General features: G+C 41.4%; 1 protein-coding gene across 2 annotated transcripts in view; it reads right to left on the minus strand.

The window, feature by feature from the left end:
* The window catches only part of DENND6A (DENN domain containing 6A), a 1,110,795-nt gene that overhangs the window by 109,742 nt on the left and 978,980 nt on the right, over positions 1 to 22,073 (minus strand). For both annotated transcript variants that reach the window (XM_044078774.1, XM_044078775.1), the window contains exon 18: positions 13,263 to 13,365. In XM_044078774.1, coding sequence (XP_043934709.1) covers positions 13,263 to 13,365 — 103 coding nt within the window. The remainder of the gene's footprint in view (positions 1 to 13,262; positions 13,366 to 22,073) is intronic.

Below are 22,073 nucleotides of genomic sequence, written 5' to 3' on the forward strand. Positions count from 1 at the left end.
GAAAACAATATATTTAATGATGGATCTGATAAGGAAGGAATACAATGATAGGATGGGTTCTTTAGATCTTTAAGACATTCCCTCAGAAACTGACTGGGCCTGGGCCAGACAGAAAGATTTCCTGACTATGCTGGAAACTTAACTGAATGCCAGACTTACCCACATAAGTACCTAGATCTCTTATAACCACATCTGTCTGAAGGGGATTACCATTCATGACATACAAGGTGGGAGCAGCATTTTTGCAGAACATTACTACACTGCACATTTTTGCATTTAGCTTGACAGTGTTGTTAGTTCACCAGGTATGTGCATATTCCAGCCTTTGCTGGACCTTTTTAGTATTGCTGGATGAGGGGATAAACAGTGTTCAACTTGCAGTCATCATCTAACTTGGTCAATCACGCTTCTAAGGTATTAGCTTGAATGCCTGTAAAATAAATGTCAAACAAGAGATGCCCTATAGCGATCTCTGTGGCACTCAGTTAGCTACAATTTTATATTCAGAGAATCCAGCTGATCACATGGAAGTTTCCACTGATTAATTTTTCAAAAACACCAGCATAAGGGGTGGGGGTGGTGGTGGTGTCAAAAATCTTGGTCAGGTCGAGATAAGCAACATGCAGTGCGACTACTATCTACAGAGTTAGTAACCTTTTTAAAGAAGCACAGCAGTTTCAACAGGCAGGACTTGCCCTTTACAAAACTAGACTAAATGGGGTCTAGGTCATTTAAGTTGCCTATGTCTGCATAAATGAGTTCTTCTTTAATAAGGTTCCAGGGCTTTACACACAAGGTTGATGAGCTTATAATTACCTTGGTCTGCAGATGGACCATTCTTGTGTTAGGGAGTCACAATAGTAATGTCTTCAGGCATTCAGCAAAAACTCTGCGGACTGGTGCAGGACAAAAAGTAAGTAGAGACTTGGAGCATACATGGCACTGATGAGAATGCTAATGACAAACCAATTCCTGTAGTGCCAAAGCAAAGGGTAGAAAGCAGGTAAAATCCAAAAAGACTATTTATTGAAACAAAGTTTAGTGCTTTCATTCCAAATATAACTCTATGGAACTTCTTCAGGACAACTGTAACAAAAAGCAAACACAATTTTATATTATAACAAGAAACATGTGACCCACCATTTAACCAATACCAAAAATAACACAATTAATTAGCTAACTGCTTCAATATCAAAAGAGAAGAAATTGAAGCAGAGTCATTAAGCTCAGGGAAATAGATGGCATTCAACCTAAGTTGCCATAATAGTTCATTCTTGGCAAGATGTTTATCAGCTACAAAACCCCAGGGATCCAACATTATTTGATCCAAAATAACAAAATGGAAAGAATGATTCTCATTGTGTGCTATATGCCTAAATAAGGCATTAGTTTTTTTTTATGACTCCTGACATCTAAAATGTGTTCACATATCCTGTTCTTTAACCTCCTACATGTCATGCCCACATAAAAGGCAGGGCATGAATCAGAACAAGCCAGATAAGCCTGGTAGACTTCTTTGAGAGAGTCAACATGGCTATGGATGAGGGGAAAATGGTCCATATTGCCTACTTAACCTGGCCAAGGTATTCAATGCAATATCCCAACTCAGGCATTGTTGACAAACTCTCAGTTGTTGTTTGTCTTTTCAGCTTTTCCCGGTTAGGGGTCGCCACAGTGGAACTCCGGTCCACTAATTATTGGCAGTAGATTCTTTATGGTGCCGAGTTGCCAGCCTGACACCCAACCTTCAGCGAAGGCATGCCCATTCACACATGTCTTTCGGAGGCCATCCGACCACGGGGAGGACATGCAGTCTTCACACAGAAGGCACTCCAGCTGAGAATCGAACAGGAGAACCTCTTGCTGTGAGGCAACCTTCTCAGTACTAGGCATAAATCTCTACATAACTTGCTAGACTGCCAGCTGGCTCAGAGATAGGGCCAAAAAAGTCAGGATTGGTGAGACCACCTCCACCAAGAGACTGGTCACCAGTGAAGTACCCCCAAGGCTCTGTGTTGGAGCCCACTCCTATTTGTCATTTACTTCTCAGAAGTCAAGGCTACTGTTAAAGGCCTCGAGCTCACTAAGTTTGCAGCTGATTCTAAATTGGGAGCGATCACAGATTCCCCCATTGCACCAATATCATATAAAAAGGTCTAACACAAACAAACAAATGGCTGGTATGAAAGCCATGGATTAAATCTGAATGCAAAGAAATGCATTACAGTGCCCTTTGAGAAATCATCCACCCAAGCTAATTACTTCATCAATAAAATACCCTTAAGAGTTGACCAGATTGTTAGGAATCTGGTAACATATGTAGACAGTAATCTGGCACTAGACCAACACACAGCCAAGATGGTAAGAAAATCATTCTATGTTGCCTAACTCATAAGCAAGGGTATGGCATCCAGGTCCAAGGAAGTAATAGTACCACTCTACTCAGTCCTTATCAGACCTATCATTGAGTACAATGTCCCCAGTGAAGAAATTAGACACTGTCATCTGTGTTAGCATGTCTGGCTGAAGTTGTGTGCATAGTTTTAGATTAACATGTGTATTATACACAGCATGACTAGCTATGATACTGTAAATAAGTTCTTTACGTATTGATGAAGGATGTTTAAAAATGTTGAACAGTGTTATCATCATCATCATCATCATCTTCTTTCGGCTGTTCCTGTTAGGGGTCGCCACAGTGGATCATCTGTTTCCATTTCTTCCTGTCCTCTGCATCATGCTCTTTCACGCCAACCGCCTGCATGTCCTCTCTCACCACATCCATAAACCTTATCTAAGGCCTTCCTCTTTTCCTCTTACCTGGCAGCTCCATCCTTAGCATCCTTTTCCCAATATACCCAGCATCCCTCCTCAGCACATGTCCAAAGCAACGCAGTCTCGCCTCTCTTGCTTTGTCTCCAAACTGTCCAACCTGAGCTGATCCTCTAATATACTGATTCCTAATCCTGTCCATCCTAGTCACACCCAGTGCAAATCTTAACATCTTTAACTCTGCCACATTCAGCTCTGACTCCTGCCATTTTGTCAATGCCACCGTCTCCAACCCATATAACATAGCTGGTCTCACTACCCTCTTGTAGACCTTCCCTTTCACTCTTACTGGTACCTGTCTGTCACAAATTACTCCTGACACTCTTCTCCACCCATTCCACCCTGCCTATACACTCTTCTTCACCTCTCTTCCACACTCAGCATTACTCTGAACTGTTGATCTCAAGTACTTAAACTCATCCACCTTTACCAACTCTACTCCCTGCATCCACTATCCTCCCTCTCATTTACACACATATATTCTGTTTTAGCTCTGCTGACCTTCATTCCTCTCCTCTCCAAAGCATATCTCCACCTCTCCAGGGTCTCCTCAACCTGGTCCCTACTCTCACTACATATCACAATGTCATCTGCAAACATCATAGTCCACGGGGCCTCCTGTCTAATCTCATCTGTCAACCTGTCCATCACCACTGCAAATAAGAAAGGGCTCAGAGCTGATCCTTGATGTAATCCCACCTCCACCTTAAATGTATCTGTCACTCCCACCGCAGTCCTCACCAATGTCACACTACCCTTGTACATATCCTGTACCACTCTTACATACTTCTCTGCCACTCCCGACTTCCTCATACAATACCACAACTCCTCTCTAGGCACCCTGTCATATGCTTTCTCTAAGTCCACAAAGACACAATGCAACTCCTTCTGACCTCTGTATTTCTTCAACAACACTGTCAGAGCAAATATTGCATCTGTAGTACTCTTTCCTGGCATGAAACCATATTGCTGATCACTAATCATCACCTCCCTTCTTAACCTAGCTTCCACTACTATTTCCCATAACTTCAAGCTGTGACTGATCAATTTTATCCCTCTGTAGTTACAGCAGCTCTGCACATCCCCCTTATTCTTAAAGATAGGTACCAAAACACTTTTTCTCCATTCCTCAGGCATCCTCTGACTTTCCAAAATTTCATTAAACAATCTGGTTAAAAATTCCACTGCCATTTCTCCTAAGCACCTCCATGCTTCCACTGGTATGTCATCTGGGCCAACAGCCTTTCCATTCTTCATCCTCTTCATAGCTGTCCTTACTTCCTCCTTGCTAATCTGCTTCACTATCCCCACATCATCCAACCTTCTCTCTCTCTCTCATTCTCTTCATTCATCAGCCCTTCAAAGTACTCTTTCCATCTACTCAACACATTCTCCTCACTTGTGAGTATGTTTCCCTCAGTGTCCTTTATCACTCTTACCTGCTGCACATCTTTCCCAGCTCTGACCCTCTGTCTAGCCAATCATAACAAAACAGTGTTCTACTACATATCTAACTGTGCATGTTTGTGCAAGAGATTCTAAATGCAGACTGTCTTAGTCAGCTGATATACAGATCATGTCATCAGAATGTGTCAGATGCTCTGTGTTTACTGACAGAGACTGAAAGACATGATGGAACTTTAACAGCTGTTTGTTGATTTTCAAAGAAAGAAAAGAAAATAAGAACCAGAACAGCTGAGACAGTTAATCTAACTTATAAAACAGCCTGCTGAAGACAGTTTAAACAGTTAGCTCATAGCTGAGTTGAGTTGTGTTCACAGTTCACAGTTGTACTGAGCAGTGGATACCCAAAGGACTCACAAAGAACTGTAAGCCTGCCTTTGCTCTGTTGTAATATTTAGTTTAGATCAGGGACAGTGTTCTTCAGTTACACAGGAAATTATAGCTAATTAGTCAGAGTTTTTCTAAATGTTGGATTTCTATCCTTCAGTATTAATTTAATTTTCCTTGTGATTGAATTATGTTTGTTTATTGAAATTACTGTTTTACATTTTTAATCATTTTGTTCATTATTAAATATTTTTATTATCTCACATTGTGTCTGGTCAATTACTGTATTCTTTAGTGATTTGAAAGTGCTTATACCTGATTTGATAACTTCTGAGCCACTCCAAAACCCAGGCTTCTTTAGGTCATATGCTATAATTTGTTTTAATATCTAATTTTAACAACTGGACGCCTCTTTTAAAGGTCATGTAGACACTCTGATTGGTGGGAACCCGTAACTGTATTATTACTTTGAGGAAGGGACACAGCTCAACATCGGTGTCAGGCTTTTCCAGAAGTGTTTGGATGTGTGAGATTCAATTTATTTATGTTTGAGGGTATCAGAGGTCTTAAACTGGGACATATTGCTCTGGAGTGTAGAATAAGAAATTACAGTGGGGTGGACAGAAGTATACAGTCCAGACCCTGGTTATAGAGTGTGTTCCTGTTCTGCTCTTGGAGAAATTATATAGGTCTCTGGATCAGATATTTTGGATACCACTTGACTTGCGGATGTGCAGTAGGTCCCATTAGTACTGGATCAGAGGATGCCTTATATGCCAGGTACAGATCACCTCTTAAGAGTCTATAAGATACAGAGAGCGCTTCCAGGACTTAGTCCAGTGGGATAGCTAGGGGTGTACAGGTTTCTGATATTTCTTGTGAGATATTCAGGGGGTGAAAAGGGGTAAAGATGGAGAAGAATTTATCAGCCAACAGGTTTGCTGTATTGTCAGGTTTAGTACAAGTGGTGTCATTCACAATCAGTTCAGCGCACTGCTGTTTAGCACTTTTGGAATTATGAACACAGCAGAGGAAGGCCTTGTGGTTGTCCTTGGCCTGGGTACTTTTACCTCAAATACAGCTTGGTGGTTTTAATTAAACCTCTGTGTTGCTTACTCAATTTAATGACAGGTTTCTAACATGCTGGGTGTTGCACTTCTTACTTTTGGCCAGTTTTCTTTTTTTGGTTACAAGGCTTACTGATATTGTGGTTCCACCAGAGAGATTTGCATTTAGTGCTTGGTCTGCACTTTTTTCTTCTAGGTACAGCAGCCTATATTCAGTTGTCTGCATGTTGATACAAGTTAGTGGTATAAGTTTCCACATAAGTAGTAGAGTTTTTCTGGATTGGGGGATATGAAACTTGTCTGGGTATTACTTACAAGTAAGGAGTCTGCCTTGGAGAAATTTCTATACAAGTTCCAGAAACAGCAAAGATTAGTCTTTAGTTTTATAGGTGTTTACTAAGCTAACGACAACAACAGCCTTTTTAAGCCTAGCCATGTATCCCAAATCTCTAACAAGTTCTGCTACCCTTAATGAGCGTAAGCAGGGGTTTGGGAGATGAAACATTTACAAGCAGGGACCTGGGAGATGAACCATTTACAAGTTGCCTGTGTCCATTAGAGACATAGGTGCCAAACCAGGGATGAATTTATTGCTCCCCAAACAACTGTCCAAGTTGCACTTGAATTGGGTTAGGAAGGAACTCTGCTTTATATGGCTGGGGAGCCTGTTCCATAGATGGGGTAGTTTCTGGAATACCATACCTGTCTCTCCAGCAGGTCCTATTTATATCACAGGCAAGGTTTAAGTCTTTAGAATGGGTAATTCTGGTGCTGTTTGGCTTGTGGATATGCAGGAGGTCCATCAGAGTGGAGCCTGACAATGACCTGTATTCCAGGCATAGATCCCACCTCAAAAGCCTGTAGGAGACAGAATACAGGGATAGGGCCTTGAGGCGGTCTGCACAGGACATTTTACTTATGCCCTTTGTTCTTTTAGTGAGGAACCTCTGTGGACGTTCCAGTTGTTGGATATGCCTGGCCAGGTACATACCAAAGGGGGCACTGTACTCAATGATAGGTCTCATGAATTCCGAATACAGTAGAACAATGACTTCCTTGGACTCAGATGCCATACCTTTGTTTATAAGTTGCGCAACATAGAATGATTTCTTCACTACTGTAGACACATGATGGTCAAAGGCTAGATTACTGTATGTGTTCCCAAGTCCCTGACTACTGGGCCAACTCCAAGGGGTATGTTGTCATTATGATAGTTACCATGGGTGCATGACTTCCTGAAGGTTACTATTATGCATTTCTTGGCATTTAGTTTTAGGTCATGGCTTTGACACCAGTTGTTTGTCTGTGTCAGTCCCTTCTGGAGAACATTTGTCTCAGTGTGGGATTCAATGACGGTTCCTAATTTGCAATCATCTGCAAATTCAGTCAGCCACAGACCCATGACATTAGCCTTGACTTCAGAGAAGTAAATACCAAAAAACAGCAGTCCAAGACTGATCCCTGAGAGACTCCACTTGTAACTGGCCTCTTTATAGAAGTGGACTCCCCAATTCTAACTTCCTGGGCCATGTCTGTGAGCCATCTGGCTATCTACTGGGTGACACACAGGTTTGTACCTAACCTCTTGAGTCCGTCAACAATGCCCGAGTGGGGTATTGTATCAAATGCCTTGGCCAGGTCAAGGTAGGCAATGCAAACCATTTTTCCCACATCCATTGCTTTGGTTACTTTCTCAAAGAAGTCCACAAGGTTGAGTAGGCATAATCTGCCCTTGACGAAACCAAACTGGGTTGGGTCCAGTGTCTGGAGATTTACTAAATCTCTATTGATCATTTCTATGATAATTCTGTCCATGGCTTTACATATAAGACTAATGAGACTTATGGGTCTGTAGTTTCCATGGTCTGTAGATGGCCCACCTTTGTGCAGAGGGATGACTGTTGCTGTTCTCCACTCATGAGGCATGAAGCCAGTTTGGAGGCTACATTTAAATAGTAATTCCAGTGGACCTGACAGGTCATGTTTCATGCTATTTAGAAGGGATCCGGTGATACTGTCTGGGCCCATTGATGCAGTGTTCTTGGTCTTAGAGAGAGCATTAAGGACCTGTTCCCTAGTGATAACAGGGAGAGTTACATTTGATGGTATTTCCTGAAGGAAGGTTGATGGGGAGAGGGGTAAAACTGGAGTTGAATTTATCAGCCAGGAGGTTTGCTACATCTTCTGGCTCAGTATAGGTGTCTCTATTTTCAATGAGCTCTGCACACAATTGTGTATTGCCTTTGAGGTTGCAGACATAGCTAAATAATGCTTTGTGGTTGTCTTTGGCCTGGGAGGTCAAACTTACCTCAAATTTGGCTTTGGGAGACTTTATTTGTCCTCTGAGTTGTTTGTTTAGTTTGATGAGAGTGCTTCTATCTGTTGGGTGCTGCACCTCCTAATTTTTGCCATGATTTTCTTCCTTCTGTTATACAGCCCAGTGATTTTGTGATTCTACCAGGGGCATCTTGTTTTTTGAGTTAGTTCTGTACTTTTAAATGGTGAGTACAGCTGCCTCTATGCAGCTATTAACGGGCTCGTACAGAGTTTTTTTGAACAGTTCTGCATAGGCAGCAGTGTTCTCAGGGTTTATGGTAGCTCGCAATTTTACCAGGTTATCACTTAATAGCAGGAAGTTAGCCTTAGAGTAGTTCCTGAATATTCCAGCTTTAGCTGGGGGTCCAGGTTTTATTTTTACTTCAAAGGAGACCATTTTGTGGTCTGACCTTACCAGAGAAGGTATTACACTAGGTGGTGTGCAGCACTCTCCTATATGAGTGAGGACCAGATCCAGTATGGCTGCACCCCTGATTGGTGTATTGACTATCTGGTCCAGGGAGTTTGTGTTTACAAATTCTAGGCATCTCTTTGTCTGTACATTTGGTGTCGTATAGGATTTCCAGTCAATAGTGGGGTAATTAAAGTCACCCATGAATATGGTCTTGGGTTGGATGGTTAGTGTTTCTTATAAGTTTAAATACATGGTATGGCTTTCCTGGGTCATAGAGGGAGACCTATTGCTTGCAAGGAAGTGGTACTGGATTTTGCATATGGTGATTTGAACATGGAGCAGCTCAAGTGCATTGCCCTGTTTGACCAGCCTTAAAGTATATTTATTTTTTGATGTAAATAGAGACACCTCCACCTTTAGTCCCTGCCTGTGAAGTAGCCGGTCCAAATGTGTGGAAGGCATTATAACCTTGCATTGCTGGTGTGCTCTCCACAGCTTTAAACATGTCTCACTGACCGCACAAATGCCAGCATTCTCAAGGGTGAAGACAGCTTCTAGGGAGTTGAGTTTTTTGTTTAGATTTTGAAGGAGACTGCTTTGTAGTCAGACTTGACGAATAAGGATGTTGCACAATGGATGATGCACAATTTCACCGGGTCTATATCAGCTTATCGAAAGCTGATAAGAGCGAATGCTCTCTGATCCAACCCTAAAAGTCGAACAACCTAAATAGTGAAGACACGGAACAGTGATTTTTTTCCCCAAGGGGAAAAAAAAAATCGCTGTTCCACAAAAAAACAAAAAAAAAACAAACACCCCCCCCCCAAAAAAAAAAGTGTTCCGTGTCTTCGCTATCTAGGTTGTTCGATGTTTAGGGTTCAATCAAAGAGCGTTTGCTCTTATCAGCTTTTGATAAGCTGATACAGATCCAATTTTACCATATTTGCAAGGACAAGGTCAATGATGTTGTCTCTCTAGTGGGTATTCTATTAAAACAAACAATCTGGACCAGCTAGCCAAAGTCCACGAATCTCTGGGCTTGCACAACAGTGGTGGTATACGTTTCCCAGTCTGTAACTGGGTAATTTAAGCCACCCAGGAAAATGGTATTGAGTTTAATGCTGAGTGACTCCAGTTAGTATAAGTGCTATGACATTCCTGGGTCATAGAGGGCATTCTGTAGCTAGCTAGAATAAGCAAGGGACTTTACTGATGGTGAATTGGATACAAAGAAACTCTAGGTAAGAGACTCTCATCATGTTGATTTACTTGCCTTGATAACAGTCTCGTACTGATGAAGACTGAGATACCTCCACCTTTTTTCCCTGCAGTCCAGCCATTACAAATCAGTCATCCGACCTGGGTAAAGAGGCAAAAGAATGCACCCAATGCAGACACTCATCAGACTCTAGAAAAGGTGCTGGTTGAGGCAGATAGCAGGCTGGTGGCCATGGAAGTCAGAATCCACTAAGGAGTGTGTAATAATTCACTTAGGAAATCAACTAGTCCTGAAAATGGATTGCCCGGGAGCATCAGGCCCATACCTGGCCATTGCTGGCAGTAGGAGCCAAGGGAGCTATATAGCAATGAGTAGGGCAGCTTCTACTGTGGCAATGAAGCCCAGGGCAATAGCTGAGATGGAGCCCCTGCATGTCCAGATCTTGGTGGTATTAGCAAATATTCAAATGAAAGCTTTGAAGGCTAAGTGAAGAAGGGTTCCATGTGAGGAGCTGCTGAATACGGGTCAGTTGGTCCTGAGAGATAGGCAAGCACCATTCTGAAGGGATGGGTGATGGCCTCAGTCATACCTAGCTGATCGAAAGGAAGCTGGGTTCAGATCCCTGTATCCAGAGCCGCAGAGACAGGCACCTTGGTGCATCCAGTGCGCTGATGCAAATGATAGCAGAGAAACTGGTGAGCGGCTCTGGGAGAGTTTTGTTATCTTTGTAAAGGGCAGATCTCCTCAAAAGCACAGCAGTTCTGGCAGCATTAGGTGAGCTCTTGCTAGTCTTGAAAATCCGAGGGACAGGGTGTAAGTCTTGCGCAGGGAGGTACCTGCATCCACAGCAGGTCTGTTGAAGAAAATCTGAGGGACAGGGTGTAAGTCTTGCGCAGGGAGGTACCTGCATCCGGAGCAGGTCTGTTGAACAGCCTTTGGCATGTTAGAACAAGGTAGGTAAAGGAAGTCAGTAAGCCAAATCTTTAACTTTGTAGTAAGGATTGGGTCTAAGGGATTGCTTGGTGGGGCTTGGATGTGAAGCAGGGCTGAGCATACATCATTGCTGATGAGGTGTCACCACTTGCCACACACACCCTCAAAGGGGGGGCAGGGGGACAGTGGAGTTGACTTTGGACATGTGCTGGGCCCTTTCTGTGGAATGTCCGGGCTGTAGAAGACAACCTTAGCAACTGACTTAGAACTGTAACAGTAGTAATAGGTGTTCTAAATGCATGGACAGCATTACAACCCTATAAAGCCAGAGTACTCTCTGCTAATTGCTCTTAGCACTGATCAGTAGCACTTTTATATTTTCCTTTGCATTGGTAGGTTTACTGGTTGACACTGCTTAAAAAAGGCTGTAAGAGGTGGACAATGCTTTAGCCAATATTCAAAAGTCTAGATGGGAAAGGTTCAGAGATTCCTGGTGAAAAAATGTGGCCTACTGATCATATCCTCCCATGCTGACAAATGTCGTGCCACCACTGAATGACACCAAAAGCTAAGGCAATTACTAAAGTAAATTACTTTTTTCTCATACTGAGGTATTATCCTTGGGAAAGGTAGAGTGCAGCTTGGTGCTAGGCTCACCCTTGCCTGGGAAACCATCCGAGAGCTCCATCATGTCTCTCTTCAATATAGTCCGAGGAGGTGTGTCTCAAGTCATTTACACCCACATGTACTATGACAGAGCCATGCTGGTTCTTGCTGATCAAGGACTTTAGTACATGGGTGCTCTGACAGATCCTGTCACCAGACAAGCAACTGACCATCATCCTTTCATACTCAGCTTGGTGAGTGGTGAATCAGTATGTCTTACAATAGTCACCAATGACTAGACTATTTGGTTGGGTAGATGTCAACTTTATTAGCTCAACATGTGTGACATTGGGACCCTGAGTGCTGTGTGAGGTGGTAAGCTTTGCTGGAGAGTTTTTGAGGGTGCTTAATACCCTTGTCATGTTTTGGAGGTCTTCGTGGTTTGGGTAGTTTAAGCTTGAGAACTTCAGCACATAACAGATTATGTGGATTGTGGGAAGGTATGTTTTGGGGCAAATGCTGAAGTGTTGTCTTGTGTGTGAGATTTTGGCCTCAAGTGACATCACATATGTATATTTCGCACATACTGCATTATGCTGTTTGAGTAATAGGCGGTCAACAGACAGCATGAGACAATTGCTATACTGTCTCAAGATACCCATCTCAATCAGGCTGGCTACAGAGTGCTGGTCCATGGCTTTGACAGTTCTGATTTTGGGAGCAAAGAGGTCAGTACCTCCTGGGTTTGATTCTGGGGTGCAGGGTTGATGGTATCTACTTTGGTAGGTAGTTTGTGATGGCTACTTAGTTGTGGGGAGGTAACCAAGTTGTATTTGGTTGGGGATAGACTACTATAACTGGTAAAGCCTTACTGTAGCTTAGGGCATCTTATTTATGCTCAGCACAGTTCATAGTGGCCACATGTTTAGAGTACTGAAATCAGTTTGGCTACGCAGGCTTCTTATTAAAAAAAAAAAAAAACTCTTGCACACACTGCCCACCATTGAGCAAATCATATGGCGATCGTGCACTGAGCACAGCTGAGCCCAGATTATAGAAGGCAAGCTAATTCAGTAAATCAGTCAAACAAAAAGACAAAAACTTGAACCAATGAACCTCAGGGACACAGATCCTACTGCAAATCACAATACTCTCACTACTGTGAAAGTACAGTTGTGTAAGCAACTTACCAAAACAGTAGATGTCCTACTTTTCACTGTTGCAGTATTCTGTACAAAAGGGATATCCCTGCCTAGGATAGCCATATATCCAGCCAGCTCACTAAAGTCTTCGGCACAAGGAAGAGTCCCCAGTGGGTTACTTACTTGTTTTAGGCTCAGTAGCAGAGAAAAGGCGGCAAACAACTTATAGACTGAATTCAAAACAGCATTTGGACTGGTGGCAAAGAGGTTCTGAGGATTCAGAGCATGTACTTCATTTATTTATCTTATGCCTTGGATGTAGGACATACACCTAATATACGGCACTTGGAAGGGAATGTACCCTCCACAAGAATGTAGTTTATGAACTGTACTCTATATTTTTTGAGTCTAGACTGTGGTGGTGGTGCTGCGGTAGTGTTGTCGCCTCACAGTAAGACGTTGTCCTGTTCGATTCTCAGCTAGAGCGTCTTCTGTGTGGAGACATGCGTGAATGGGTGTACCTTCGTTGAAGGTTGTGCGTCAGGGCCGGCAACTCGGCATGTAAAAATCTACTGCCAATCATTAGCGGACCGGAGTTCCACTGTGGCAACCCCTAACCAGGAAAAGCCAAAAGACACAAGACACAACAACAACTCTATATTTTTTGAGTCTGCACATGAGTGGAATTTGGAAGCGTGTTCTTCTCTCTAATCAAAGAGAAGTGTACAATATGGGAAATTACTTTCGTAATATTTTTTGAAAGTGTCTTTCATGCCTGCAGCTGTTAACTAAATGTGTCTGTCAAAGGTTTATATAACTTATAATAAGCAAGACATTCAGGGGACTTTTCCCCCCAAGACACAGCTTTCCAACCCCCAGAAAATGTGTCCATTATTTTCTTACAATTTTGTAGTTTACTTTCAAAACCAGAAAATTCTTACCTCATTACAAAGAGCTTCTAAATGAAGAGCTTCTAGTTTTTTTGTCATCTCTTTCCGTCGTTCCCTGAACCAGCCGTCAAAGTTTGGGGACTTCAGAAACTGCCTATATAACAACGGAAAAAAATAAAGGTTTTGATGTGTATGTGGTAAACACCAGTTGTTTTTACAAGGATGTATTAATTACAAATTTGTTTATATATGATTCACTGCAAAAAAAAAAAATAAATCACACAAAACTGTGGTATTTGGTTTGTTCACTGTACACAGTTTTGTGGTTAGTCAGCAGTCAAATATTTGTGGAGGAGACTGCCTCCACTGCACGGAAACATCCTTATTAATAAACTAGAAGAAAGCAACTGTGAATATGGAAGAGGCAAGCAAGCCTCTAGGCAGGTAGCAACAAAGTATAAAAGTAGAGTACATGCCACCACTTCATAAATACAACAGAGATGACAAGAACAAGACTGTGGATCTTCTTTTCTTACAATTAAAGCTTTGCTATAAGAGACTGAAACAACTGGTGATACAGGGAGAAAAATGGAATATGAAAATAGGCATACTCCTGACTCTAATGTAAATGGATACGTGCAGCATGCAAAACGTCATATTAAATTTCACTGGCAACTCCTCTACGTACAATATGCATATGAACTGAGAAATGGTTATGGCAGTATAAAAGACAAGTATACAAATTCTGGGAAATTATATGCTCCCTATTGAAATGTCCACAGTCATAATGTCAAGTACCGACACACTGAAAAAACTCAAAAGATTGGAAATTCAAGAGAAGAGCGAATCTCAAACATCACTCTTCTCCTTTAAACTTCTTTTTCTTTTGCAGGGGGACATGCTCCCCTGAAGTGGGAGTAGGGGTCAAGCTCCCCAAACCCCAATCTTATATATACCACCTCCAAGTTCACCATACCTCGGAGAAAAGAAATATTCTGGGAAATGGCCATCTTGGACTTGGTATATGTGTCAGTTTTTTTCAGCCATTCAGACTCAGTGTTTCAGAACTCACTCTAGTGGGCTCCCATGGTTCAAATGGTTACCGAAACCATCACATATGAACGACAGCAGTGACATTCAAAAGACAGATTTACTCCTCTCTGCATCCAAACTGAACAAGTACCCAAACTAGATCCCAAGTTTCAGAAAACAAACCAAAAATAAAAACTGCAAATAAAAAATATAAATTTAATGAAATCAAGGGAATCATATGTCATTCTATTCATAACCAGCAGAAGCCATTCATGCAAAGACACATACATGAGAATAATGTTTTTAAAACATTTGCATTTTATTTTACTTTATCTATTTATTGACTGGGTAAGCCCACTAGACACATCTGCTCCTTTACAGGTTCTGCCGGAAGCAAAATCAATATTTACTCTAAACAGTGTCAGGAGTGAATTGTGACAGATGGGTGCCGATAAGAGTGAAAGGTAATGAGACCAGATATGTTATATGGGTTGGAGATGGTGACACTGACGAAAAGACAGAAGTCACATCTTGACGTGGCAGTGTTAAAGATGTTAAGATTTGCATTGGGTGGGACGAAGAAGGACAGGATTAGAAATGAGTATAATAGAGGGTCAGCACAGGTTGGATGGTTTGGAGACAAAGACAGAGAGGAGAGATTGCATTGGTTTGGACATGTGCTGAAGAGGGACGCTGGGTATATTGGGAGAAGGATGGTAAGGATGGAGCTGCCAGGTAAGAGGAAAAGAGGAAGGCCTAAGATAAGGTTTATGGATGTGGCGAGAGAGGGCATGCAGGTGGCTGGTGTGACACAGCAAGATGTTGAGGACAGGAAAAAATGGAAACTGATGATCCACAGTAGTGATTCCTAATGGGAGCAGCCAAAAGAAAAAGAAGAAGTTATGACAATTATGATAACCAACTCCTAGATTACCTACTGATCAACAACCTCCTCTCTAACTCCCAACATGGCTTTTGACCTAAGCACAGCACCACAACAATGCTAGTCAGCTTTACTAATACCATCAACCAACTTAGAAATGATGCTCAATTAGTCTCGTCCATTTTTCTGGATATGTCAAAAGCTTTTGACACAGTATCTCACCAAAAACTGCTAAATGAGTTAGCACTCCAAAATCTATCCCATCCAGCCTTAACCTGGTTCCACAGTTACTTAACAGATCGTTAGCAAACTGCCAAGTGGCTAAAATCAATCTCTTCTCTACTACCTGTCTCTGTAGTTGTCCCCCAAGGGTCAGTTCTCGGACCACTACTCTTCTCTATATTTACAAATAAACTATGTACTGCAACTAGCAAAGCTACCATCATACAATATGCAGATGATGCCTCTCTCATCTGTTCAGCCCCTACACTCTCACTACTCCATAAAACACAAAGGTCCTTTCTAGAAACTGAAAAATACCTTTCAGCCTACCAAGTAAAACTTAACCCAAACAAAACTAATCAACTTTACAAAAAGCTCACCACAAGGTAACCAACCCTCCTTTACTCGTCTGACAAAACCAGAATAGAACCCGTTGAGCATACAAAACTTCTTGGCGTAACAATTGACAGCTCACTCAAATTTGATAAACACCTAGCTCTAACCATTAAAAAAGGCCACATCAAACTAGGGGCTCTCTACAGAGTGAAACCATTTCTCACCAGTTCAACCAGACACGCCATAGCTAGGTCACATCTCCTATCTACTCTACTATACGCCTCACTCATCCTTAAAAACCTTAGAAAATCTGACTTAACTAAACTGGAGACCTGCTATAATAAATAGACAGATTTGCCACAAATCTTCTCAATAGATCTCACCATTGCACAGCTTTACAGGAACTTAGCTGGATTAACTAGCCATGGCTCACTCCATTATATTTCAACCCAATAACTGCCCAACACTACACAACTTAGTACAACCTTACAGCAACACCCAAGCATTAAAATCCTCTGAGAAACTGTTACTAAAAGTCTCAAAAGTCAATAATACTTCTGGAAAAATCTCTACACTTACACAAAATATCCAAAATCTGGAACAACATCCCCAACAAATTCTGAATAACAACAATACGCACACATTTAGACTACTCCTCCGAGACCACCTCAGCAAAAACTGGTTCTGCTCCTGCATTTCCCCTGGTTAACCCAATAGCCCCTCTCTCCTTACCCTCCTAGCACTCCTCCAACCTCTTGACTACCTCTACCATTAAAACCATCCAAGAATCTGACTACCTAATTTTTTACTACAATCCAAATTCTTCCAAACTTCTACCCCACCTAAAACTCTAGTTCTAATCATTCATTGCAGTCCTCTACTGCCTTTCCTTCCAAATAACTAGCAGAAACCTACCAAACAGATCTTTTAACTACCTAAATTCTACCCATAACTCTGCTGAATGCATAACTTTATGAATGAGTAAATCTAACTGTTAAATGGATACACCGTACCTATCCAGTCTGTAATTAATGGAATGTGCTCGTATTACTGTCCTATGTATTTTCTAAACTGCTTTTTGGAGCATCATTTTCTTCCATTATTGTCCTATGCAGTCATAAATGTATTTCCTGTCATGTTGTTATCTTTTACACATGGGTCTCTACTGAAGATGGGCCTATGGCCCAGTTGGACACTCCCAGTAAACTAATGTAAAATAAAATAAAATTTAAGGGCTGTTACATTTAACAATGGAATCTGGAGTGTAATGGTTAGAAAGCAGGGTCCTTGAGTAAAAAATCAGAGACGTACTGTTTGACTACATGAAAGCAGACTATTGGTAGTTTCAAATACAGCCAGTGCTCAGCAAGCATTACTATTAAATGTCCTAGGTTATTAATCAGGATGCAATAAAGGATTACATACTAAAAGCATAAGAGAAGATACAGGGAAGGGCTAGCATAATGCTATGGAGGAAGGAAATAACGGGAGGCAGACAATGGATGGCAAATCATATACACATCAAGGAGATGCAGCTACACATAACAGGAGGGAGGGGAATGTTTTCCAAAGGGAAAAGGCAGGCAGGTGAGTTGAGGATAACACAGGAAGCAAGTTTCAGTCTTGATTTCTAACCACTGTCTGTGTGTAGCCTTTATTTTCTCCCTGACTCTGTGTAGGTTTTTCAGTATGAAGAGAAAGGTGTATCCCAGATGACTGGGCAATAAACATACCATTGCCAGTGTACAAGAATAAAGGGAACATTCACAACTGTGGGCAGTACAGAGGTATGAAACTCTTGTAGAACTGCATGAAAGTGTTTGGGAGGGTGACTGATAAATGAATACACACAGTAGAAATGGGAGATGAGCAGTTCAGATTCAAGTCAGGATGCAGTTAAATGAACCCGATATTGCAATGAGGTAGATAGCCGAGAAGAAGTTACTGATGAGGAAAGTGTGCAACTGGGCATTCCTAGACTTAGAGAAAGCATTTGACAAGGTCCCAAGAAAGCTGATGTGGGCAGTCCTGCAATAGTTTGAAGTCCCAGAAACATTACAAGAATTAGTGCAGGCTATGTACAAAGACTCAATGACATGAGTATGAAAGTGTTTGTATCCACACAGGAGTTTCCAGTGGAGGTGGGTGTGCATCACATAAAGCTCTGTAACCACTGGTGATGGACTACATTACTAAACAGGATGGAGGGGACAGATCAACTAAGTTGCTGTATGCAGACAATGCGGCATTACAAGTAGACTCTGAACAAGGACTTCAGCAAAGGATAGTTGAATGGAATGCAAAATGCAACGGACACGGGATGAAACTGAGTACAGACAAGACAGTTGCAATGGAAGCAAATGGAGGAAACTAGAAGCTGAGAATTGAGATAAAAGGGAAAACAGCAGTACAGGTTAACAGTTTCTGGGAAGGATGGTTGAGGAGAAGGGAAGTCCAAATGAGGTGGTCAAATCTAGAATCAGAGGGGCTGAAAACAACTAGCACAGAGTGCCAGGGGTATTTTGTGACAGAGGAATGCTCAAAGAAGCTGAAAATTAAAGTGTGCAAAACAGTGGTGAGACTGGTACTTCTGTAAGGTACAGAAACCTGGGCAGTGAAGGCAGATCACTTACGGAAGCTAGAGGTGATGGAGATGGAAGTGCTGAGATGGGTGGCTGAATACACACTGTGGGAGAGACTAAGAATAAGGACATCAGAGAACAAGTCAAAGTTGCTCCAATTTCAGAGAAAGTCAAAGAGAAAAGATTACAACAGTTTGATTACATGTGCAAGAAAGCAGAAGACAATCTGGTGAAGATTTGGGATAGACAAGAACAAGGCAAGAGGAAAAGAGGGTGTCGAGCAAAGAGATGGCTGGAATGTGTGACAGAAGACCTGTGACAGGCATGACTGTCAAAGAAGGTAGAAGAGTGGAACTGAATAAAGACAAATGGCAACAGCTGACATACTAATACGACCCCATGAAGAACATGGGAAAAAGGGGACTGATGATGATGTCTGTGTAGGTTCTCTTTTGGTATTCCAGTTTCATCCCACTCCCAAAGCTTGACGGATGACTGGTTATTCTAAACTGTCTCCAAGTATTTTATTTAACCTTACCATAGTGGCCCAGATCACGGCTGAAATGACCTGAGAAGCAATGCACTTACGTGATTAATAAAACAAATCAATTAAAAGACGACTGATGTTTATTCAAGATTTGGCAGTTAAAGAAATGTTAACAATAATAATTTATGAATGCAAATGAAGACAGAAAGGAAATTTTGAGGTTGGTATAAGCAGATGAAAGGACAGTAAGAGAAGAAATGATAGGGAATATCCACGATGCCTTAGGCAGACTTTAGTTGTCTAACTAACACCTTCATAGTCAGAATGTGAGACTCATTTCTGAATGAAGACTTGTGCTATTTCTTCATAAAGTTATCCAGTATTAACTTCGGCTGTTTATGGACTCGCTCTCCATAATAAGAAAAGTCCATCTGATAGTGGCATTACACTCAGAGTTTCAGGCTAGACAGAATACACTCAAAACAGACACATCCTTTATGTGAAATAAAGGATGACTGTTGCTTTGAAAAGCTTCTGCCTGGACCCAATGGGCATAAAACAAAAGTTATGTATTTACCATAGCAATAGATCTGTGTTCTCATTTTTGTCCAGTTCAGCATTTGGCTTGTGGGACCTGATCAGATCAGACCTCGTCATCGTCTTCCAGAGATTTGAATCCAAGGCTTATAACTACTTCCCTTCTCACAATTACCTCTTTCTACCCAAATTACCTCAGATCGAGTTTGCTGACCTTTACTAACCACAGAGACAAACAACCTGAGAAGTTTAAAAACTCCTTCAGAATAAAGTCAACAACTTACTACGTTTGCCAATTCGGGAAATGTCACCAAAAGTAGGCAGTGTCTTGCAAGAGGCCTGTCTGAGTACCAGAAGTTTGTGGATGGAAATTTGGAAGGGGAAAGGAAGGAGAGATGTTGAAATGGATGAAGATGAGACAACACAGATCTATCAATAAGTACATAACTTTCTTATCTAATTGTCTATTTTCATGTGATTCAACATTTTAGGCAGATTCCTGAGCTGTCTAAAAGGACCTGGGTGATATCAAGCAAGGACATTCCTGAGAATTGTAGAACCAAAGGAAGGGTATCTCTGGTTTGCACATCCAACTTGTAATGAGATATCAATGTATGAACCATTGACCAAGTTACTGGTGCACAAATGTCATCAACGGGAAATCTCATTATGCAGATGTAATGGCTATTAGGCAAACAGTTTTCCAAGAAAAGTACTTAAGGTCAGCTGATGCTGCTGGCTCAAAGGGTTTCTAAGTCAATGACAGAAGTAAGATTGTGACATCCCATGGGGATTAGGTCACAAACCCGAGGCTTTAGCAAAAAAGCTCCTTTGAGGAAAGCTTTAGATATTCTAACAGAAGCAATGGAAGTATCATTATGTGGAAATCAGAAATGGCAACCATTTGAACCTTAATGGTAAAAAAACTAGATCCTTGGTGAAAAACTTCTGAAAGAAATCCCAGTATCGATGGTGGGGGGGGGGGGGGGGGACCAGTCCTTTTGACAAGGCACAAACAGAAAATAATGAAAAAGTGAGTAGTATAGTGGGGGAAAAACCCTCATTTACGTTTAAAAATAATATGTCTTTAAAAAGGCAGTTGTGTTATCAATCTACAAAATCTACAGTACAATTTTCAAATAGAAGTGGCACTTTTCCATGTAGAACTTGTAAAGCTTGTGTTTTTATTTGTAAAGAAAATGAATTTCAACATGCTTTATTGGATGTGTGTTTTAAGGCTAGATTTTATGCGGATTGCAAATCAAAGGGGTTAGTCTACATTTCTAAGTGCAGATATTGCTCAGCGTTTTATATAGGGAAGACTTTACGAATGCTGAAAGAACGCATTCTGCAGCATCAGGGTGACATTAGGAGAGTGAATCTATCTAATGCTCTAGCTAAACATGTGTCTGTCAAACCAGATCACTCATTTGAATTCATGGTACTGGAGATAATACTTATGAGTTTAAGAAGAGGAGATTATACTAACAGATTAGAACTGGCAGAGACTAAATGGATCACTAAATTCCAGGCGCATAAGTTACCTGGTTTAAATGCTGTAGCCCCCTTAAAGCCTTTATTGAAAAAGCGCAGGTTGCAATAATGATTTTAATTGTTTAATTGTTTTATACTGCTATATAAAGTGTTTAGTAGTTTTTATGGATCTGAAGAAGCACTATCTTGTGTGAAAGCGCTTATCCTGTTGAATCGCAATAAACTTTTTATGCAGCAGCCGTGGTGGACACTTGATTTTGTTTATTTTATTTACTCACTCTTGGTAGATATCGGAAGACTTGAACATCCGGGGGGGGGGGGGCGCACTGAATTGATAATGATCGGCTCCCAGCCTGAAAAGGAGAAATCTCCTAGATTGCCTTTGAATCTTTATATGGTAGCAGACATCTTGGAGATCTACAGAGCACATGCAATCATCTTTCCTTAACAGAGGTAGTATTTACTGTACTGTTACCATCCAGAACTTAGACTGCTTGACAAGTTGATTATGGTAGCTGAGGTCCAACATTGGCCTGAGGTCCCCTGTCTTCTTTGGAACTAAAACGAATCTTGAATAAACTTCAGATTCTAATTGCATTGGGAGGACCTGTTGGATGATTTTTTTTTTTTTTTTTAGCAACTTTGAAACTTCTGTTGCTGCAGATTCCAACTGATTATAAGTAATATCATGAAACTTTAATCTCTTCTTTGGAGGATACAAAAAGGGAATGGTATGACTTCTGGTGATTATCTTTAACACCCAAGAATTTCAAGTAATGTTTTGATGTTTTGCCAGTCTTGTGGGTGCAATGCTAAATGACTGCCAACTGCCTCCAAGAGTGCAGCAGATGGGTAACACTTCAGGGGCACTGGTAGGGTTTTTCTATGTGGAGGGACCATGGAAACCATGAATCTGTGGTCCACCTCTGCCTGTAAAGCAATATCTATTTGACTTTCCTCCTTTGCCTTGGGGGGGGGCAGGTTCCTGTCCCCAGGAGGGTTGTGGTGAAAACCCTGATTTCCTGAACCACATTTTCTTACTTCCCCTTTGACTCCTGGAAAAGGACCTTTGTGGGGTGAAGAAACGGACTCCTGTGACAGACAAGATATTACCATCTTCCTCACTCCTGATAAGATTTTCTAATTTTGGGTCTGAAAAGAATGGAACCATCAAAGGGGGAATTAATAAAAGACGCCCTGAAGCTTTCAGCGAAATTGCATAGTAACATCCAGTCATGGGAACGAATGGTAATGCCTGTACCATCTGCTGCTTTAGATTTTTTATTTTA

Source organism: Protopterus annectens, chromosome 7.part1 (assembly GCF_019279795.1).
Source record: "Protopterus annectens isolate FY-2018-M chromosome 7.part1, PAN1.0, whole genome shotgun sequence".
In the NCBI taxonomy this organism is placed as follows: domain Eukaryota; kingdom Metazoa; phylum Chordata; order Ceratodontiformes; family Protopteridae; genus Protopterus; species Protopterus annectens.